Source organism: Nothoprocta perdicaria, unplaced genomic scaffold, assembly GCF_003342845.1.
Source record: "Nothoprocta perdicaria isolate Ctin4 unplaced genomic scaffold, notPer1 scaffold_329, whole genome shotgun sequence".
In the NCBI taxonomy this organism is placed as follows: Eukaryota; Metazoa; Chordata; class Aves; order Tinamiformes; family Tinamidae; genus Nothoprocta; species Nothoprocta perdicaria.
Genome location: NW_020455565.1, coordinates 17,446 through 41,859, shown reverse-complemented (window position 1 = coordinate 41,859; position 24,414 = coordinate 17,446). Strand labels below are relative to the sequence as shown.

Genomic DNA, 24,414 nt, shown 5'->3' with positions numbered 1-24,414 from the left:
AACATTACATTCCTATTTTTAGTGAAACAGTGAAGGCTAATTTTTCTTTACAACAGACTATTACCAAACATCCCTGATAAATAACTGCCATGCAGTGTTACTGAGTTTGTTTTCAAGAGCTAGAACAACAATTCCATTTACAATAGCATCAGTGATTTCAGTTGGGCCAAAATTTACTGAGACTCTACTATAAAGCAAGACCAAGAAGGCTCACTACCAAGAAGGCTCACTATTAAATACACATCCCCAACCCAGGTACAGGTTTTTAATTTTAGTTTTATAGTTACTTACCTATTCATGCAAACTATCTGGGGCCCTGACAGGGGCTGCTGCTGGTGTCTGAGCAGGGACTGTGTCTGTGGCACCAGCATCCTAGGTGCGCTGTGTGCCTGTGAGAGACGCTTCCTTCCTGCTCTCGCATGTGCAGGCAAGGAAGCTGCAGGGAGCTGGGCTGGGGCTGACAGGGCTTCAGTGTGACCCCACAAACTGAGTGCCTGGAGGTGCTTTGAAAGAGGTGAGGAGCCAGGCTGCCCTCCGCTCTGAATCCCGGCAATGAGCAGACTCCCAGCAGGACGCTCTTCTCTGGCTTTTGGGACCTTCTAGTAGGAGGCTATTCCTCTCTGGCTTTTGGGACCTTCTCCGTGAGCTCCCTCTTCCTTTTGGTCAGCCCTTGTGCTTGAGGGCAACGGGGCAAAGTATTGCCTGCCAAAAGGAGGAGGAGAAAGGTGTCCCGAAGCCTGGGTGATGCTGGTGGTGATAGGACGGGTGGCCAGGTGGAGAGCCTGAGCACCTCTGCATCCTGTGGCGATGAAAAGGATCCTCTTGTAAGCCATGGTGTAGCTCAAACCCAGATGCTGCTGGGGAGAGAAGTTAACACCTCTCGGGATGGAGAAGTGCAGGACAAGAGGCACAGTACTAGCCCTGCTGAAGGCATTGGCAGGCTGTGAAAATGCCTGCACAGGGTGGATATTGAGACAAGGGATCATCACCGACCTCTGCAGCTCGTCCATCTATCAATGTTAGGGGTGGTAAGCGAATCACAGAATAAAACTGAAATTAAAACTAAAACTCTGTGACCTCTGAAGATCACCTATTCCAACCCTCTATGTTACACAAGATCATGTCCAGGCAGGTTTTAAACATTTCCAGGAAAAGAGACTCCACAACCTCTTCCATTGTTCTGTCAGAGTAAAGAAGCGTTTCCTCATTTTCTGATGGAACTTCCTGTGTTTGAGTTTGTGCTCACTGCTTGTTGTGCTGTCTCTGAGCATTGCTGAAAACAATGTGGCCCTAGTCTCCTGACACCCTCCCTTAAGACAGCTGTATGCACTGGTATGATTCCCTCTCAGCCTTCTAATCTCTAGGCTGAATAGCTGCAGCTCTCTGAGCCTTTTCTCATAGAAGAGGTGCTCCAGTCCCCTAAACATCTTCATAGCCCTCTGGCGGACTTACTGTCCAGTGGCTTTATGCCTCTCTTGGACTGACCAGTCCAGCCCAGCACCTGAGTAGGCAGGGAGGATCAGCTCCCCTCAACCCACTGCCAATGCTCTGCTTAATGCACCTGAGGATACCATGGGCCTTCTTGACCACAAGGGCATATTGATGGCTTATGGTTCACTCATTATCCACCCAAGTTCCCAGGTCCTTCTCTGCAGAGCTGCTTTCCAGCAGGTCAACCTCCAACCTGTTTTGGTCCATGCGGTGATTGCTGTCCAGCTAGAGGCCTGCTCTTGACTTTGTTTAACTTCACGAGGTTCCTCTCTGCTGAGGCGTCCCTGAATGACACAGTCCTCCAGTGCATCAGCCACTGCTGCCAGGTTTGGATCATCAGCAAACTTGCAGAATGTGAGCTCTGTTCTCTCATTCAGGTTCCTGATGAGTAAGTCAGTTGAACAAGGCTGGAAGTAGTACTGACTCCAGGGGAACACCACTGGAGGCTACAGGCCTCCAACCAAACATTGTGCCACTGATCACCACCCTCTAAGCTCTGCCATTTGGCTAGTTCTCAGTCTGCCTCCCTGTCCACTCATCTAACCTATACTTCCTGAGCTTTCCTATTAGGAAGTTATGGCAGACAGTGAGGAAAGATACGGTTCGTCTATGGTCTTTTTATATATATATATAATAATATATATATATAATAATTTCTTTAAAATTTTAGAGATTTGACCCTGAAAGTTTTGAATGTACTGCTTGTTCACTGAAAACTGTATGTCTATTCTACAAATACCAAGCATTAATTAGTACTAATTATTCCAGCAGCATCACTACATTATTTTGGCTTACTCTTAAGTACAGAAATCAGGTTATATTAAAGCCATTCACAAAATGAGAACAGAGAGGTAAGCATTAAACAATGATTTCAAAAATATTTTTACAACAATATTTTATTCTATTAAATAAGAAAGAGCATACAGACAGGTGTTATTTTGAGGACAAATTACACAAGGATTACACATTCTGTCAGAAGAGCACAATAATGAAACATCTTTACATTTCTGACTATTGTTAATAGCTCTTAACAAATTATTCAATTTCTTTTGCAAACAAGTAACAGAGTGCTATTGAACTTCTGCAAATTCCCACAAAAATATCATGCTTAGTAGGATATTTTCAAGGTGAACTCAGAATCATATTTTTAAATAACGAGATGGCAGAAAGGTGCTGCTTAATTAAGATAAATGCCACTGAAATAGGAACTGACACCAAACTGGCCATCCATAAAAAATAATTCTCTGCAGACACTATATTGGAATCTGCATTTTTTACCTGCAGAAATAGTCACTGTGATCATGTGCATGAGTAATGAGCAGAACTAACTGGTCCTAAGTATTTATAAATATAACAGTCAATTTTTTGAAGTACTGGTTTTCTAGTTCAGAAATATTTCCACAAAAAAAAAAAAAAAAAAAAAAAAAAAAAAAAAAAAAAAAAAAAAAAAAAAAGAATCCATATACTTGCTTATGTTCCAAAAAGTGGAAATCTAACTTTTCTGATGAGTTAAGCCTACGCATGATTTCTATGACTTTTATGGTTATTTCTAAAGGGAATGTACTGCATCCTAAATGTGTGTTTGGGGTAATCACTGAAGTACTGGACTCAGCTCCCACTGGCTTGTGAGAGCAATATTAGTCTATGGAGCTTCCAATCCATCGGCTTTTTAAACTTCAGGAGAAACAGGAATGTACTTTTACGGTAATCAAAGCTCTCGGCTGGTCATTCAGAAGATTTTTCAGATAAAATAGTAAGAATGGAAATTTAAGCATGTAGTTTGGGTTGTGTTTCTAGGAATCAACTGAAGTGTTTTATCTTAGTACATTAATATCAGCATAAACAGAGTGAAACACAGACAAACTATGTTACTGCAGTATATAGCTTAATTGGCAAAAGGAGCAACAAAAAGCACAATTTCTAAAAATCATATTTTTTTTTTGCAACTAAGGACTTTACTTTTAAAATCATGGAAGTGGAATAGATGTTTTTCATAGCTTTCATAACATTTTGCAAAAATACAGCTTGATCCTGCAAATGGCAGAATATACAAGAGCAGTCCCAGAGATTGCAGCAGAAAGACCTCCAAACATTCTCTATGGCAATGAGATGCAGGATTATCTTTGCTTTAATTTTCTTTTTTTTTTTCTCCTTTTTTTTTTTTTTTTTTTTTTTTTTTTTTTTTTGTCCATAGATCGCTCAATAAAAGTGCAATACAATGAAGTAAATAAGCTGATTAGTGGATTAGAATTTTTCTGATATTTTGTATTTGTACCTTTGGTAGGCCAGGCATTGTGGTTTGAGCAGAAACATATTGTGTTAGAAGAGATGGGCAGGGGGCAGTCATTTTTTCACAGAATGGATGTCCCAAATCAGTCCAACAGCCAGAAACATTGTGCTGCTCAAAGTTTTGCACTGTGATTTCTGTTTTTTCAAAAGCAGATGTTTGTTTTGCTTCTCATTTCCACTCTGATATCATTTTTTTTCCCTTTGAGCCTTCAGGCACTCTTCCTTTTCCCACCAAGTGACTCTCTTTCCTGAGGTGTCAGACATTTATCTTAAGCTTTGGAACCTGAGAATTTGGAAATATCTTTTTTATACTAAAGGGCTGCATTTATATCTAACAAGGTTATCTCCTGCTATACTATTACAGTTACAATATAGATCTAACCTGAGGCCCTTCCCATAGAAATAAATGACCATTGAAACATTAACATGACACTTGCTCTAAATGTATATTTACCTTCCTCAAGTCCTCTCTTCCAAATAAATTTTGAGGGATAATAATTAAAAAAAAAAAAAAACAAGTATTAAACATTCCTTGAAGTAAACAATTTCACAGTAAATCAAATAAAATATATACACAAAATAGCACTTTCTCAAAATTAAAACTTACATACATCAGGAAAAAGGTGAGATTTTCCTCATTCTTTTAGCAATTCTACATGTCTGTAGATAAGCAACATTATCACTAATAGCTATGAAAATGAAAAACAACTCTGTTGTGCTGTATTTACTGCTCTTGAGAGATCAAGGCAATTCAGCACTTAACTTTATATCACTGTTTTAAGTTAAGGTAGCAAACAATTGTATAAATGTAACATATTCACCCCAGTTTTGAATATCCAAGGACTAGATCCTTCAGTGGACTCTTAAGTTAGCCATGACACCACAACTGTTATAACCCTGGGTACTAATTTCCATGGATGGGATTCAACCAGGAAATGACTAGTGAGCTTTCACATTTTATGATTTGTTTTACCATTCTTAATGAAGTAAACTGTTTTAATATTTAGCACAAATTTTGTGCTATTTTCTGGCAAGAGTAAACTTTAACTGCAGCTGTGACGCACATACATGCATATCTAAATTTATATACCTAAGTTTCACCATACCAGAAGTGTTTAAAGCATAAAAATTATATCTGCATTTCATTCTCTTATCATGAAAAGATGACAATAGATTTCACTTCATTTTACATCTTAGACTCAAAGACTCTCCTGGAGTATTTATGGTTAACATTTTTTTCCTGTGGTGTAGGAATTTGCCTCTCAGAACTGCTACAAATCTTTGGATGGCTAGCAAGCGCTCATGAACTATTTTCAGCATTCCTACCTGTCAATCAGATTTTTTTTTTTAACGAAATTAATATTCTACAATTGCATCAATATTTTTAAAAAATCTTCGGGGAAAAAACAAACATTGATCTCTTTTAAATTCCCATGGGCAAAGCTAGGGAAAACCTTGGGACATTGTTGAATCACATATATATTTACTGACCACAGCAGCAGCAGTCTGGATGCTGGCAGATAGAAGCCCAAAGATTTAATATGGAGGATGTGGGCTTTCTTTCTATTTGCAAATACCCTTTTCTTTTTTATTTATTTATTTATTTTAGTCTACACATCCACACCTCCTTTAACTGCTGGGTAACATCAAACTTTGAATGGAAGAAGGAATGGTATGGCAACAGTTTGTGTTTTTATCTTTCTGTTTTTTTACTCAGAGGTATAATTCATGACACCTCCCACAAGAAGGTATAATTGGACTGAGATACTTATCTCGAACTAAAACCATATTAAAGAGAAATATTATCTTTTGTTCATATCCAATAAGTATTCTAGGGATTGTAATTTTTTACATAGTAGAATATCCTTCCTGTAAAAATTGCTTTCATGTGAGGAGCATTAAATTTGTAAACCTTGAACTTAACCGATGCAAAACAATGCCTGACAAATGCAAAACCATGAATAAAATGTTATCATTAAATAGTCAGATGATATATTCAACTGAAATACTTCCAACCTAATTCTTTAAAGGTCATTTAAATGCCAGAAAGTGCAGACAATTTAAAAATCATTTCTAAATACTTAAGTGCCAAATTACAATTGATTGGGGAAAAAAAATAAAAGCCTAAGCTTTCTGGCAATCCACTAGGTACCTATCTTCATCTTTAGGCTTTTCAATGAACATAAATGCTGGCACTTTGTACAGTTATAAGTAATTTTGACAAATTTAGCTTTCTGTAGACAAACATAACATTTGCATGTGCCATGCAAAGGATCTTTTTAAAAATACCTATTCAGTAATATACTTCTTCAGTTTAAATCATATGCAGGTTGAAACTATCTTCCCTCTGAGAGAAGAAGATGGAGATCTAGAAATGTTTGCTGGAGCAGTGGGAGGTAAGCTCACATTGGCCTCCTGTGTTCCTCAGTGGAAAAGGATGATTTGACCCAAAGCTACCACATGGCTACTCCACAGCACGGTTGCATCATGTTGTTGAACGGATAAATAGTATATATCATTGTTAAATTTTAATAACAGACATTTAACAATAGGAATAGTTTAGAGAATGACCTTCTTCTTTAATTAAAAGTTGTAAAATGGCTTCACATTTCTGGGATCAACTTTTTTAGATGGAGACGAGTGTCCAGAAAGAGCTTAGAGTACAAATGTATGGTCCCTCAACTAGGAAACTAAGCAGTTATAAAAAGAAAAGTTGCTATTGTGATAACTAATTAAAATAGTCAGTTGTGTATTTTTTGTGCTGTGTTTAAAAACTAAAATATTGCAACATTTTGAGTCCTTTAAGGATATGCTTACAGTAACATGATTTAAGATTTCCAAAATAAAATTGGAACATTTATTTTAAAATAAGCCACCTGCCTTGTTTTGGAAGTGGGTAAGTTTAACATAATAGCCAGTGAGATTACGTTAGACTTTGCATTAAATTGCAATAACCTTCTGGCAAACATAAGGTTGTGATTTCCATGTTTATGTTCTATAGCGTTTCAATGCCTCACTAGTCATTGAAATGTGTCAACTTAAAAGCATACCTCAAAGTACGCTTTGATTATATATTGATCTACATTAAATATAGGGTACATAAGAAAAATCTTACCAGTTTTTTTTACAGGGTACCCAGCAAACATCTGTACAAAATATAAGATAATTACTCACTCTTTAATGCAATAGTCAGAGATGCCACTCTTTTATAAATGTACCCTTATGTTCACTTGCCAATAAAATAGCAAACAAATCAACTTTTTAAACCATTTTTTTTATAAATTATTCAGAGTATTTTTACTGACACTCTCCAACAATATACAAAAATAATACTACAAGAGTACCAACCAGTCTGACCTACCCCTCATTTCACAGAAAAAGTAGAGATTATGGAAGGATATTCTTACAATCAGTCATCATTGTAGATGTCTCCTGCAAAAGGGAGGTGTACATGGCTGCCTGTGACATTGGGGAGTCGTGAGAGATCAGGCAGGTTCTGGATGCGTGACCTGAGCTCCTTCCGGACTTGGGACACTCTGGCTAGCTTGCGCTTGTATTCCTGTAACACAGCGGTGTTCAACATGAGCTTCATCTTCCAATACCATCCCTTGTATTTACTGCAGTTGATACTTCCTAGATAACATACTCCTTAAGAAAGTTAAATGACTAAGCATTCTTTAATAGGCAAGAATACACAGAACAAAAATTTTAGAGACACAGTCTGCTGCAGAATTTGCCCACACTTGGTCACATTTGCCCAAATCACTGTTACTGGTGCAGATGATATCAGGAAATGACTTTGGAAACAAAAGCCTGTATCCTGAGTCGTTTACAGTAATGCCCAAAGGTTACAAATACTTTACTATTTAACTACTAACATTACAGCAGTATCCAGAGTCCTCAGGGAGCTGATTCTGTGCAAGAACCACGGTCATTTGCCTGTCAGTCTAAAAATCTGTAACAGAACATTTCATGCCTTTTCCACTACTTGTTTTAATCCAGCTTGCAAGAGAATAGTCCTGACTATTTTTTCAGGAAATAGACTTCAAAGTAATAATAAAAGACAGGTTTCATTGTGCAGTAAGACAAACAATTTGTCAGTATATACAACACTATTAGAGCACGGCTGCCTGGAAATTGAACGCTGCACCCCTCAGAATTACAGCAATCTTGAAGCTAAGATTCAGAATGAAGTTCAGTAAGCTCAAAATTAATAATAAGAATAAACAAAAGAAACCCACACTTTTAAATCCACCACTTATTCCTTATAAATGGCATCTAAAACAGCTGAATTCTATCCAAGGACATCCTCCTCCGTCAATTAAGAACTGTGAAGCAGCAAACTGACATTTCTTCAAAAGTGCAAAGCGAAAGGCTCAGCAAATAAGCACACATCACATTAGCAGCCAAGTTCTCTCAAGACTTTGCTCCAACAACTCTGAATTATGACTTAAATTAGATTACCAGTGGCTTGACTTCATTAAAATTCCCTTTTTGCCTGTAATAAATCATTTCCATAGCAACATCACATTTCCAAAATCCATTACTTTCCATATAAATTTAATCTGGGCCTTGTTGCCTAGCAAGTATCAGTTTGATCACTATTGCTGAGAGTAGACGCCTTTCTCTGAATAAGGAGAACGCTCTCATAAATTCAGTCTTCCCTATATAGCCTCCCTTCCTAGCCAACACCTATCACATGATTCATACACTCAGAGATTCTAAAATCTATTAGCATTCCTTGGGCCTTCCTTGGGCCTTCTTAAAAACAGAAACCTTTGGAAAAGTTCAGTCCAGTTTTCAGCATTACTACAAAATGACATTAGATCAAAAAGGATGTAAGGTTTTATAATTAATTATATAGTATCAATGCACTAAAAGCTAGGAAATGCAGTTTTCACGAAATTCTGCTGCTTCCAAGTTTGTGTTCAAAAGAAGGCTAATTTTCAAAGTGCAGACATTTCAGGTTTTAAGATACTTTTCACAGGGGACGGTTTTCCCCAGTATTAATTCCATTCAAAATCATTAGTTATTTCTAAAAAGTTTTGCTTATGTATCTGTAGGACTGCTAAAATAACTCATCACCTAAATAGTCCTGGACTGTTCTAAGACAAGTATCGAGCATAAACAATACCTCCTTTTACTCAGTAAATATATTGTCAGCATGAATTAAAAATTAGAGCAAGAGACTTGAATGAGAATTTCAGGCTTTATTTCTGATATTGTTACTCAGTCAGAAAGGCTAAATACTATACAACTAATTGACAATTTATTAAGTTTATTGACACTCTTAACTACAGAAATCCTTATAGAGAATTTAATTTTCATTATACTGATTTTAACATACTCAAATTATGTCTGTGTAAATAAGAAAAATTCAAGCTATTTACTTCACATAGTCAAGGAGAGGCAAAAGTATGATGTTTTGTTTTGTCAGATTAGGCTGAATTTGTGTTACTTGCTACCTACAGTCTTACTCTTGGGAGTACTCTTGCTTATTTTAACATCTTGTTCAAATTCTGCTTTGTACAAAGATTTACTGATACCTTCCTAGCTTTTCTAAAGGCATATTTCACCATAACAAAACAAATTATTCAGTTGGGGGAGAGACCAATATCAAAAGCATCCATTAGTTCTGAGAACCTGGCTTTCCTTAGTACATAAAATTATAAATAACTTACTATTTCAAAGCAAATTTTGAATTAAAATATAGACTCCTCCACACATCTGTAAATGAAGCCACTGGGAAGCAATGAAAGCAGAAGTAGGCAACCCACATAAAAACTGATGGCCACTTGGGAAAACTTTGATTCAGTGACATTTCCTAATATCAACAAGTATGCTGTGGTATCAACAGAAATGCATTAACCATCTTGAGTCTGCACTCTGATTGTAAGTAAACTCCTCTGTGCACGGACAGTAAGTAGGAATAAGGCATTTCAGCAGGGCATATCCTAGGTATTTTATTTCCTTGAAAATACAACCTTGCTCCACCTCCTCCAGCCTGAACTTGGCTCTCAAAAGCTGACTTGCCTCAGTCTTGACTCCTGGTCTCTGTCTTCATTCCTCGCTGTTCCTTAGTCCCAACCTCTTCACCGCCCGCAAGGCTGTACTACGCCTTCCACACTTGCTGTTGCATCTCTGTTAATATCCACTCTCACACACTCACAAGTGTTTGTTTTTTATCTTTTTTTTTTCCCCCAACAGTACTAATTTTCTTCATTCCTGGTTTTGTAATCGAAATCCTCCCTCTTCAATCTTGATCTCCACTTACCACTTCGTTTATAATTTTGGTTGCACTTGGTTTCACAAGTCTCCAATGCGGATATTCAAAGTGAGCTTTTTTCCAAGGTTTGTTCGATTTTTGCTTGTATGCTAAAATGCATGTCCCTAATAAAAAGAAGGGCTTCACCACTTCATAATCTGGTAAGAAGACATGAATTATGTCATGTCAAACTCTGATGACATGGAACGGTGCATTTCAGAATAATTCTTAGCAACTACACTCAAATATTCAAATTGATACTCCATACAGTAAGACAGATAAGGGCTAAATGAGAAGGGGTTTGGAAGTAAGAAAATAAAGGTGAAATAGTCTGTGGCTTAGAGATAGCTTTTTAAAGTTCCACGTATTCACAAATGATCTAAAAAAGAAACCAAATTCTGAAAGCTATCAGAGATCAACTTTGAAGGAATCTATAATTAGTAAAATGTGATTGTCCATTGGAAAAATGCATGTAAGAAAAAATGTGTAAAGTCTTCAGGTTGAAATATTTATCATACCTAGTGGCTAAAGTGGCTAAGCTTTTTCAACACAGGTTCATTTCATGTCTGTAGGTTACTGAAAAGCTCTCAGTTCCAACTACAGATTCCATATGTAGTTGTACATGTGGACAACTGTACAGATTCCAGATTTCAAAGTCAGTGTTGCACCCAAGTGCAAAAAGGTGGACTTTCATCTTCATCGTTTAACAAAAATACACACATGTATATGAAAATTGTATGAAGTCAGGGCTACCTGTAACTATTTTCATGATGAAAGTGGAGCTCGAGACTGAGGGCAACAGTTCAGGTCTCCAGTCAGGAGATTTATCTATAGCTAGCCAAGAGACAAAGATTTTAAGCTCTGTTTTCTTTTTTAAAGAAAGTATAAAGTATGAAACCTGCCTTTATAGTAACAAAGTTAAGCATTAGCAGCACAGAGCTTTAAATAGGAGGAAGTCTATGGAACTCCACAGCTTTTATGGTAGTGATGTGGACAGACACAGTGCTAGCCTGTGAGCAAGAAAGGATAAAAATGAGCAGCTTTTGATTCAGAAGTGTTTGATTCACCTGAAATTGGGATATTAACTCTATTTCAGGTGAGGTTAATACAATTAAAATAGTTGGAGGACCTCAACCCTCACCTCCTGGTGAGGACTTCAGATACGTACAGTGCTGTGGTGGCTGGTGCTGTTGGTCTTGTTTTTCTAAGTAACCTATCAATGCAGGCAACTCAAGATCTTGTTAGTGAAATATTATTTTTTCTTTTCATTTCCCTTTGTTATTCTTCCAATCCATAAAGTATTCCAATAAAACTTGAAGAAACTGATGCAAAGGGCAACCATCACACAGTCTGAGAAAAACTTCTTACACAAAGCATATATGGCTCTTTCTTAAGCAGATTTTTAAAAGGAATTTCTCAAAATAAGCCAATAAAGGCCAGGGAGTCATACAATGTGTGCATACTCTAATAAATTTTACTAGCTAGACAGTTTCATATTACACCTGTTGAATCATTCTCACAAATTCACTAGGTGGGCTGGTGAAATTGGGGAAACTGGGGTATCAGTTTTACAGATAATGGATTCTAAAGAAGAGGATTTAGTTACAACTTGAAGATGAGCAGCCACAGATCTTATTTACGTTAACAGTAATTCTGAATGCTCAGCATCTCTTGATAATCAAAAACATTGTTTATGTGACTAATGAGACTATTGGCTGTGTAAGACACTTGATATATTGCATAATTATTTTCGTTTTACTTTTCCTTTCGGAAGTGTGAAATATATCCTCCAAGTGCTGCATTCAGTGACAGGCACGGGAATGTGAGAAAGGAAGGCTGGAAAGGGAGAATGCACAGGAGCAAGAGATATTCTGACTCATTCTCTTCTTCAACCTCCCCTCGTATGTCCTGTGGGAATATTCCCATGAAAGACTTCCACAACACAATGCAAACAAACAAACCACACCTCTTCTACAGCCAACAGGAAGGGCTCTCAACCTAGTATTAAAACACTATCATGAGAATTTTGTGCATGGGTGATATCAAGTGAGAACAGAAAGAAAATATAAGAAAAGATCACAGTTTAAAGTTGCTTCTCAAGCAACCGACTTTAGATAGCAAATTTGGTATATCAACCCTTTTTAACATTAATCCAGCTAAGAATTATTCAAAAGGCTAGTTTTGTTTTTATAACAAAAAAGGTATAAAAGCAGTTACTAGTAAACAAGTTATGAACAACTAGGAAAACCAGTCTAGAGAACTTACAGCAGGTAAATAAAATTAAAAGGAACATAGAAAGACATTTACATTTTTTTTCCTCACAAAGTTTTGAATGAAAATAGCTCCTAATGGGGAAGAAAAAGACCTAAGGCTTGCAATAACTCCATAAGTGCACATGCTTCTATGATTTACTGATAAAATACGAGAAGTTAGCAATCATTTCTACAATATCTTAGCTTTTAAAAACATCCTTCATCTATTCAAGCCTCCTGTTTCCCTAATAAAGGCCTTTTAAATGATTATCCTTGTTTATGTAATCTAAGAAGCGGTTTCTTTGTTTGTAGATTTGAAGCAACATCCAATCGCAGAAGTGACCTTTGAATACCTAGACACTGGCAAGGACATATAGTAAGCTAAACATTGCTGAAGTTATTTATTATGATGATACTGGAAGGCGTTCAAAAATAGAATTATACAAAGTGGTATACAGCCTGAATTCTCTGTTTTTCAATGTGCTTCCTACATAATGGTGTACAACTTCAAGGCATTTTGACTAGGAACATTTCCTTGGAAGCTTTTGTGTGACAGAGACACCGAATTTCCCTCTTATCCACATAAAATCCACTCTCACAGAATTGAATTGAAGAAAGGGAGATGGCTACTCTAATTGTACGGCAATTTAAGAATTTCTAAAATAACTGTTCATCTGTTCTCTATTTGTTTAACAGTCTATTAAAACTCGACTGTCCATAAGATTACACATCTTTACTTCACATAAACATTGAAAAAATACTAAATTAAGAGGAGCATCTGGTGACTGTTCCCTCCATCAAGGCAAACAAAACCAGCAGATCTAGACTGCTGGATGTAGTTCAGGCAACTGTTAAGTCAGTCAGCTTCTCTGCCAGTAATCTGCTTTGGAAGGCTCCAGGGTACAGCCAAACAGCCTGTCAATACACGTTTGAAGATCTGCAGTCTGCTAAACACAGTCAGTTGCAGGGAAGAGAGGAAATGTTTGTAAAGAAGAAATAAAAATATGCTCTGGGCATGTGCTAGCAGCCTGCTCTGAGGTAAAGAGTTGCAGCCCTAAGTATGGCTATGTCATTTTCCTTCCATTATACAGTGCAACTGCTGTGCAAAAGGAGAGTATTACCCTTCTGTGGCAGAGCCACAGATGCCAAACAGCAATAAATCCAAAACCTAACTGTGACTTATGTAAATCCCTTGCAAGTAGTAGTCTTCTAAAGCAAAGGCAATTCCTCTATGGGCACCCTTCAAATGCACTCATGTATAAATAAATAAATAAATAAATAAATAAATAAATAAATAAATAAAGTTGGCACTACATGCTGAAAAGGCTGAGCAGGACAAATGAGGCCTCAGTGATGCATTGACAGGTCTGGCATGCACTTGATATTCAACAGTATAGCAATGGGGGCTTGAACTGAAACAAGAAAAATAACTCTGCTGATAACACAGAGTGCCCAACTGTCCCCCGCTTCACACCTAACAGGGAAGAGCAGCAAATATATGCTTTTGTCACTATCTAGGGAAAATTATTTGCTCTGATCTATGTTATCAAGAGTCATGAAGACAGGCCCAAGTAACAAACCAACCAACCAACCAAACAACTCAAATCCATCCCCATACTCACTAATATGCAGGTGAAAAATCTGCAACAGGGAATACAGGGGGGCATACTTCTTTACCTTTCCAAACAAAGTGATCTTTGGGGGAGGAAGGATGATAAATGCAGTCAAAAACAGTTTGTTATAGCATAAAATCATGCTATATTCTCAAATATTTAATGAGAAAGTACTGAGAAACATAAATGTGCCATAAAAAAGCACAATACTAGGCAACACTACTGAACAAATAAAGCTGTATGCAACAGCATAAGAGAAATCTTTTGCCATTAAATATTCTGTTAACTGAATAGAATGTCTCCTATTCCTATTATATAGAAATAATTTTAATACAGGATTAGACCTCACTTAATTTTAAGAATTGTAAGATATCCATTCCACCTACTGTAGTATTGTGTCCTTCAAATGTCCTTTATGCTTATATTTTTCATTGACTGCTTTTTTTGTTAGTATTTTCAGTCTATTTTCTGATAACTGGGCACTATCTTAATATAAAAAAAATTTTTTTTTATTGTTCTAAACCTTAACTCTTAATACATTTTTTTTCAAATTGAAAAAATACATATTTAAATGCTAAATGTTTATCATTTGCATCAAAAGATGCCAACCTGGAGTTTGTGCTCAGCATGTGGTAACAGAGAAGATAGTTAAAATCCAGATTATACCTCAAATGGTAATTTTTATTATAGAAGCTATCTTTAACCAAGCAAATTTAATGTATCTTGCTCTTTTAGTTATTATTACCTAACTTGATGTTAGTTATTCAGATATCAAGAAGACAATGCATACTTACAAGTAACTCAAGTTCAAGTGATCAAGATTGGTCTACCGCTCACAGATGAACATAGATAAACTTCCTGAGAAGTTTAAGAATTGTTGCCTAATACTGAACAGAACCATAAAAATAAAACCTACACTAGTTGTTGAGTGTGCATAATTTTTTCAGGTATTTTGCATGAAGAGAACTTTAGTTTTCCTTGAACTACAGTGGCTATTTTCCAGAGTGGTTTCACAGATTTTGGAATAAGGTTTTTACTAATTTGTACATGCATAAGTAGAAGGGAGGGGAAGGATGGGAAGAAATTGAGATTCGCTATTTAGCACAGGGAGTTTCAGGGAGTTCTTGAACCTTATGATTTATTTGAAAGTTTTCTATTAATAGCCATCTTATGCTCTGCAATACAGGCACACATTTTTTTTTCCAAGTCTCTGGCTTGAAAGCAGTTGAAGGATCCTTTAGAGTTCAGTTCTATTGATCAGCCAAATAATAAAACATTTGTTTCAGACTCCATAATTAGCACTAAGTGTAACTTGTCTGTGTGGGACTGCAAACAACAGAAGACCCTCTTTGATGCACAACAGGCCTTGATTTTTCTCTGAGCATAAGGTGGGAGACATTGATGAGCCAGGAAAACAAAATGAATCAAAACAACAACAATAAAAAAAATGCAAAGCACTTCTTTCTTTGCAGGACTGCTGAAAACAATGTGAGCAGACTGGCTGCATAAGAAACAAAACTGGTGTTCCAATCACCATAGCCCTGACTTTCTCTTACAGGCACTTAACAGAAAAAACGTTGACAATCCACATAAAAGATAGGTGAGTAACTAGCCAGGAAACCAAAGTAGCAGTGGCTTAGAAGTTAGTTTCTGGAGGATAACTCAGCTGATTAAACATCTTGCTGCCATCCCTGTACTAAGATAGCATTGTGGCCCAGGAAGAAATCAAGAAAATGAGGAAATACTAATTCTTGAACATATCATCTGGAAAAGAAACAGACATGTCCTAGACAGAACTGTAGTTGAGCTTAGCTTGTTTCTTAGAGGGCAAATTATGGCCAGATGGTGTAATTTCCCCATCAACAAAATTAGTGCTCACATTTAGCATAGCTTGTTTTTCGTTTGTACCCATAATTCTGCTGGTGCTTTAATCCACAACATTCCTGTGTTGGAATAAAAAGCTTTGAGATCACATCGGCTTGGAAAAATACCTAGTTTTATTCACACTTATGAACAGAGACTTTCCACTCCGGTATCTTCAGCTAATGCTATAGTTAGCTGCTGTAAGTGGGTTACAGCTAAGAGCAAACCAATACACACAGACAGAAGTTAATTCTCTCTGCTGAGACTGTGTCTAACACAGTTGAAAGGCCAATGAAGATATCTGAACTGAAAAGGCAACCAACTAACTACATAACCTGTGAAGGTGAGCCCAAGAAATACCTACCTTTCAACATGGCACACTAAATTGTTTTGCTAAACACTCAGTGTATGTAAGACTAATGACTGCGGTACACCTACCACACCTAACCTTTTTAAAGCCACAGGTTGGTTCATGGATTACAGGTTAAGAATGGCATCGTTTTCCTGGGACAAAACATGAAATAGGGGAAGCATGTCAGGAATACTGACACTCATGCAATATCTGTTGCTAATGTTGGTTGCCATGGTATTACAGCAGTGAAAGATTGTGGCTAGAACCTAAACATCAAATATCAGTTTAACTTAAGCCTAAGATTTTTCTGGATAACAAGTGATTATCAGGATTTGAGAAGTATTCTAGAATGAAGCTGACACTGACGTTGGAGCTCACTCAATGATCTATCAAACATATATTAACCTGACAGACAAGTCACCCTCTTTGGTCTATGGCTCATCTTGATGAATGTCAATTAACTCCATCCCTGCTAACAAGTAATTTTAAATGGGAGAATTTGTGATGCTCCTAAAATACCTCTGGAATTTAATCAAGTTTCACCTTCATGCTTTGAATGCTTAGGCAATGAAAAGCTTCTCCTTTTCTTTGCTGAAAGCAATTTCAGCTTCTCCTTTGGGTCTTGATAAATAAGACAGTAACCAATAACCAGAGAAAGAGGAGGAGAGAAAAGTGATTCTATAAAAACGTAATATTCTTAATGTCATCTTAGTGATCATCATACAAGGAGAAGGCAGTTCAGAGGAAGGAAAATGGAAATGACACACAGATTACAGTGAATTAGGAAGTGATGCAGGAAACTAACAATTTCCTATTGCTCACTCTTGCAGAATCATTCCCTCTACTAGCATTCAAAAACTTCATGTGCTTGAAATATTACAGTAGTATAAAATGGGTAAGTTCTACTGTTTGATAAAAGTCTTCTGTCTTCTACAGTCATTGTAATTGGAAAGCCTCATCTCATCCTCAACAACAGTCCAACGCTGAGGCTCTTTCTAAAGATGTTTACAAGCAGCTCAACCCTCCACAAGACCCAATAAACAAGTAAAACACTGAAACAAATTGTTACCCCCTTGCTGTGTTAGGGCAGAAATATTTGTGTCAAAGTAAAACAGATGTTATCTATGCACTACTGGATGAAAAAAACAATCGAGAATGGAAAAGGGTAATGAGACATCTAAGAAATACAGACACAGAGAATATCTACCTGACTTCTAAGATTCCAGTCAGATGTCAATCTTGCTTCTCAAGCCTTCTTCACATTGCTCTACTGCTGCCTTAGACATGTCATTTCTGTCCTATTTTCGAAAGTGACTCTAGAAGTGTTTGAACAGTGGAACCCAAAGCTCAAATGTGTGTTACCTACTTTCAGGGTGTGCCTTTGAAAATGTATCTCTCTTTGTAATGTAGTAGTAACTCAAGTAGCCACTACGCATTCCCCATCCCCAAATTTGCATGCAGCAGAACTTTAGAACTGGTTCATGTACTACTTCCAAATCAGTCTCCACATTTAGATAAGTCTCAGAAATGGAGCAACATACAGAAGTCTTCTTTGGAGGTATGGGGATGAGACGGAGAAATAAATCAAAAAAAAAAAAAAGAAAATCAATGGAAATCTTTAATTTGCAAGCAGAGTGAAAGCTTATTCTTGTAGATAAGTCACTTCTATATCACACTCACAAGGCTTAAATTAAAATTAGAAGATTCACAGAATAGCTTCAAATGTTTTGAAACTTGTACTTACAAAATACTGATATATATTCCAGCATATAGAAGCACATATACTTTCACTTCTATGATTTATTTTATAAGCATGTGGCATTCTTCCCACTTCTCAATTCCCTCAGTCCCCACCTATACAAATGTTCTATATCCAGACAAGCCCAGTTACGGAGAATAAAGTCTCATTTTTGTTTTGGAAACTAGTCTGCAATTCAGGAAACTAAGGCTGGGGCCACTCATGCTGTTAACAGTAATTTTATTTCCTCTAAGTCCTCATCTCGGTAAAGCAGATACAGCTGCTTTTACCAAGCTACAAAAAGCCTAGCAGATTAAGGGGCACAAAGCTACTAGACCTTTGGGTCTCTTTTCAATCCACTAATTCTGAAAATTATTTTTTTTTCCTTAAGCAAACCTGTAAGGAATTACACTATTTATATTGCCTCTTCACAAGAACTGTTAGGCAACACAACTGCATTAGTCTAGTCTCCTGAGAAAACAGACCAAATAACACCTATTTCATCTATTTTTTCCTGTGATAGTAATCTGCTTCCCTTTTCCTCCAATCATGGTTCAACATTAGCTAAGAAATGTTGGAGAGATACTTGACAATCTGCAAATTAATCAAATCAATCTTATGTGCTTTTTATATTTTGGAGATATATCTTCCTTACATTTGAATGGTATGAAATTCTAGAGTGACACATAATTCATTTACAGCATTTATATATGCTATTGAGATTTAAATATGCTATTGAAAGGTTTCTTTATATTCTCTCTGTATTTTGTTTCTCTTTATTTCCTTTTAGTCCACAATGGCAAACTTCAAAAGCGGACTCATCTCAGAATTTTCACATTTACTAGAGCTGAAAAACACCTAAACTGTTTGAGTCTGAATACAGAAGTAAAGTCTACTCTTGCCCATGCTTTTTATTGAGAATTAAACTCAAAGGTGTAAGGGCAATGTTACACTATTTAACAGCTAAAGGGTCAGCAGACCTATGGGAGAGAACTCTTTCCAGCTCTCCCTTTTCACAGTCAGAGCTAGAGAACTAGTTCTCAGTGAGTACAACAGCACTCATTTCCTGAGTACCTGTTTCCTAATCTCTTGTTGACGCAGCTCTTCCATTTCCACTACTTCAGTACATAGTGTGTGTAACTTCAAGAGACCATCAATAACACGGTGTTTTCACATTGCCCTCAACCATGCTTCCATTTGTATCTTCCAAAGTATTTTTTCCTCCCTCTTCCCAGATATATGTAACAATTTTACTTTGGTCAGGGAAATCTAGCAATGAAGAAAATCATTTAGATTCTAAGACAATTTTGAGAGAAGATGCCAGAACAAGAATAGTTTATACCCCCCCCAAATATGATCAAAAATCTCAGCTTCCAATAAAAAGCAAAGAAAGAAGCACACACTTCTACAAACTTCCTGCAGCAACACATAAAGTCCTCTCCTTCTCTTCCCCTTCTCCCCCATATTTTGTTTCAGAATACACAAGTGTCATGTCTCTTTCAGTATGGAGGAGAGTCTTCTAGATTTACTTTTCTGGGGAAGATGAGTTATTTTCCTTGGAGATTGATCTTCAGAATTAGGACAGTCTTTTAACTGAAGTTGCTAATGATGAGCTGAAAGGAATCATTCCTCAAAATTCAGTATTGCACCTATATGCTTTAACAGCAACTTTTCTTAAGAGTTGGAGTTTTCAACAACACACAGCCAAAAGAAGCGTTATTTTCCCTAAGTTTATACTCTCTCTCAGACAGAGTTCTTATCCTACTACTCAATTATTTGGCCCATTCAATCCACAGTATTGAGTTCTCTTTAAGAAACAATAAATTCTAGCTGATTTCATAACATGCTCCCATCCCCTTTATATACCAACTTAAACATCAGTGTAAGCTTGATGATTTGATCTGTAAAATTTCAGCTGGAGTCCTGCAAACAGTATTTATATTTCTGTATCTATGAGTACGCTTTAGTTAAGGAGATAGACAAGTTACAAAGACTTCCCCCTGCTGACACTGAAGTATGACTAATAAAGGGGTAATCAATTAATGGACTCTGAAAACATTTGTCATCTCTGTTACAGAAGTATGAATATTATTTTCTTGTGTATAAATGAGGAGACAACCAAGAGGAGACAATCAAATAAGAACACTTGCCCCAGTGTCTACAGTAACTGTACTGCAAGTAAATTCTGTCTGGTAAACTGCTTCCACGTTGTGTGCCCTCAAACTCTTTAAAATGCATTACCTTTCACAAACAAGCTTAACTAAGTCATGCATCAGTTTTTATTCAAGTTGTTTACATGCCCAGGCATCCAAAGGCTACAGCTGAGGCGGAATGGAAGCTGCTTTGTTTTTCAGCAAGGTTGGGGAAAAAAAAAAAAAAAAAAAAAAAAAAGCTAACCTTCTGTCACTGAAATCTTTCTAGATACCTCTAGGAATCACTTCTAGTCAAATTTTCCCAAACCAACAAGACCATTACCACAGATGCAGTGAAAAACATATGTACACACAGTAAAGATTAACACATGTGGTGCTTTTCCAATGTAATTAACCATTAAATTCTCCAAATTTTTTATTATTAAATTTCTAGATCCTAAATAGAGCAGCACATTTATCTAAGCACAGCTACCTTCAAATGTACACTTCCCATTAAATGAAAGTTCCAGAAGCCATTAGCTACAGCATGATTTTTTTATTCAGTTTATTTTATAGAAATCTCAAATTATGAAGTAGTTTTGCAAAAGTTTCCTTCTGTTTTTCCTCCCCTTTCACGGTGCTTTCTTTCTGATAAAGCATGTTTTGCAAACATTTTCGTTGTAGCTCAAACTGATTGAGAAAAGATGTTTACCCTGCAGTTACTTTTCAAAGTAACTTTTCCCCAATCTAGCTACCTGATATCTTAGGTTTCTCTTTTGAGCTTACAGGTGCTTCAATGAATTACACAAACAGCAATTCCAAAAGCAGGCTTCAGTTGGGGGAAGAAAAAAAAACATTTGCAGCAAAGCTCAAAAATGTTCCCCAAATTCATCTGGTCTAGTGATACTGTCATCAGGAATTTCTATTGCCTTAGTTTACTGCAATAGCAATAGTGCTTTAGTTGGCAGTATTGTTATTATTGTGGAAAATAAAGGCTTGTCGAAAAATAAATAAGCTTAAAACAAACAAACAAAAAGCAAACAAACCCACACACACTATGCTGGTCACATTGACATATACATGCTTGGGCTTCACCACAACTTAAAACTTTACTTTTTTCCACCTCCTCTCTCTCCAGCAAACATCCAGTCAAAGCAAAAGGAGTATCTGTTCAAGAATGCACCACATTTTAAGTCACTTGTCAGTCTACAGTTATCCTTTAAGAACTTTAGTAGTTCTAGATGGGATACATCCTGCTGATTATTCTGTTTTTAATTTTCCATCCTAACCATTTTCATTAGCACAAAAGAGGAATCCCATTACATACCTGTAAAAATTTGTTCTTCAGAAGATGGAAATAAATCCATTTAACTTGGTGAGCACTATAAAGTCTGGGCTTGCTACAGCCAGGTACATTCTGTCTAAAAGTGTCATCTAGGCAAGACTTGCCTTCTTTTTTGCCTTTTTTTTTTTTAAAAGTAAATATCCTCATTGTTTCTCTTTACAAAAAGGATTTCAAAAGGTATCTCAGATACGTGTATTGGACTGCAAGCATTTGTTCTTTTATTGTTTTCTTTTAAAGCAATTGAAGAGTAAAGCTTGAAAGAATCCACCCTCCACAAACAAGGGCAAAACAAGGGCAAAAAGTTTTAGGAAAACATTGTACAACGTTTTATTATTCTATTTCAGAAGTAGAGCATCTTCAATGTGACAATGCTTTAAAATATAATGAAGGAAAGTGTTATCCTTTTAAAACAAGGATGAGTTACGTGTAACATAATGAAACTGGCTAGAGAATTTAGGACTTATATTCAACTCAACATTGATAATTTCACTAAGGCAGTGAAAGCTGTTTATCTTAACACAGAAATCAAAACTGATACTCTTTCAGCTACTAATTGTGAAATTATCTACATCTGTACCATAATATGAGATCAGTTGTTTGTCATAATATTAAAAAGGGTATTTATTGGTTTTGCTTAAGGCCAGAGAGATTATAAGCTTGCTACGAGAAAAAGGGCAATGAGATTCATAAAACAAGTATGGCACTATATAACAAAACACTAACATGTGGACCTTTCTTTGCTGTATCCGACCTAAGGATGGCTATTCTCCACTTCAGTAAATCACTTCTACAAAACTTAACCTTAAAAACAGTATCTCTTACCACTTTCTGGAATAGAAACAATACATTCACAGAAGCGAATGGCTACATTTAAAAGATAGCTTAAATATGCTTATATATTTCTACAAAGCCAATTTCTATTGCTAGTAAGATGCAAACTGTGACAATCTCCCACTTCAAATATTCCCTCATACTTTAACTTCTCATCCAACAAATCTTAAAAAGAGACAAGTCTTGTACTTAAATGCCAAATTCTCCCTCCAGTCTCTCTTTTCTCACCTCTGGTCTACTGAAGTTTCTTTTTCAACATCGAGTAAACTTGAGTAAAGGACTTGCACAACTCAGCTTCAAGGTGACTGACCCCCCCAAAGCTGCATACATTATATGCAAAGCAGAGCCTCTTAAAGCAAGTCTATGAGTAGAGATTTAGAACTAGCCAACAGGAAACTCCAAGCACAAGGATCTATTTCAAATCCTATCCTATGGAATCATACAGGGTATCATACGAGAAACAGAATGAATACATCTAGTAGAAATCCCTAGTTCACAGGCTTCTCCAGGTTGTTAGAAGCTACATAAGTTTCTCTGAAAAACACAGGTTACTTGAGTTTTGCTTGCAAAACAAACAAAAAACCAAAATGCTAGTGAATGTCTTCCCCTCCTTCACTGCATGTTACAGAAGAAGAAACAGAACACCCAGTCAGTCTCCTCAGCCCAAGAATATCCAAGAAGGATTCAAACAGTTTTCAGCAGAAGTCACATCCTACACTGAACTGGAAGCACACGGAACCCAGATTCAACTCCTGGAGTTATAATCTTCAAGAGAAATAAACACAATAATTTACAATGTCAAAGAGACTGTAGCAAAATAATTGTTGATATCATTACTTATAGGTAGATTTCTGCTGCCCACAGTTTATCTGAAGACTCTGAACATTCAAAACAGTCCTACAAAGCATAGATGCACCTTTATTATTTCTCACTTCCTAATATTTCTCAACTAACAGTTTCCAATTGCATTGTAACAGGAGTTTCAGTACAGTTCAGACTGAATTTGATATTAATTTGAGTGACTGGGAGTTTATCACATTTAGGGAGTTGCAGATTACTTGGAATACTATAAAGTGAAAGCTACACAAAAAACAACGTAGGATTCATGTTACAGATGAATCTTTAACTTTCTGTAGTGCAAGACAAAAGACTAAAGCTGCTCAGTTACAACGTGATGAAACCTAATCTTATTTCAGTTATACTAGGGAAGTAAGAAATGCATGACAATGTGTCAGCAAAGTCAGCTGGTACTGACAATAAAAAGTTCCAAGACTAAGGCACTAGATAAAGTTTAAGGGGTCTTTAAAAAAATAAAATAAATCCCACACCCCACCCTACACCCTGTGCCAATTCAGGCTTGTATCGAGAAACAAAAACTGAAGGCTCTATCTCAAGGGCTACAGGCTAGGATAATTAATTGTGTATTTTTTGCCAACACTGGTCCCTACACCCCGCCACCAAGAAAAAAAAAAGAAACAAAACTCTTTCAGAAGAAAAAAATCTAAATTATAACTCAACTGTAAAATACTGCTACTAAAAATACAGAGCATTCTTCTCTAATTCTTCTACTAAGAAATCAGAGATTGGTAAATATCAGTAGTGTAAGAATATGAACTCTTTGGAACTCTTTGCACAGCTGTTTAGATAATGAATGAAAGAACAGCAACATCAAAAGAAGTCTCAATTAAAAGGAAGTTGTTTAACTATAGTAGGCCTTCTAGAACAGCATTTCCCTCATGAGAATCTGGATTTTAGCACTAGAAATCTTCCTAAGCTTAAGGTGTTATATATGTTCTATATAAAAGAAACTGGATAATAAAAATAATCCTCCCCCCTTCCAAACAGTAAATAAACAAAAACAGTAAATAAAAAATGAACTGGAGAGAAGCTGCCTACAAATGCCATGCTGGGAAGATGCCTCATATGATGCTTTGTCCAGACTTGCAATTCACATGAAATTTTGTACTTCCAAAGCCTTTATTTGAAATTGAAGACTTTATCTATTGTATTACCGGTTCGTAAGAGTGTGGAAAAGGCAAAAAAAAAATCCCCACGTCTGCCTGCCTCGCGCCACCCTCCCGTCCTCCAAAGAAAAGTAAGCCAAAGTACTCCTCTCATTCACAGGATCACTTCAGTTATAAGGCACATTAGTTCCACAGTATCTACAGAACGGTGTTTATTGCTGGGGGTAACAGCTATACGTCTACAGCTATACGTCTACAGCTATACGTCTACAGCTATAC

General features: G+C 36.5%; 1 protein-coding gene across 1 annotated transcript in view; it reads right to left on the bottom strand.

The window, feature by feature from the left end:
- Nucleotides 1-4,297: 4,297 nt before the first annotated feature.
- The window catches only part of RPRD1A (regulation of nuclear pre-mRNA domain containing 1A), a 34,509-nt gene continuing 14,392 nt past the window's right edge, over nucleotides 4,298-24,414 (bottom strand). Inside the window, exon 7 of the mRNA XM_026043298.1 lies at nucleotides 4,298-7,339. Within this exon, the coding sequence (XP_025899083.1) occupies nucleotides 7,190-7,339 (150 nt within the window). The 3' untranslated portion in view covers nucleotides 4,298-7,189. The remainder of the gene's footprint in view (nucleotides 7,340-24,414) is intronic.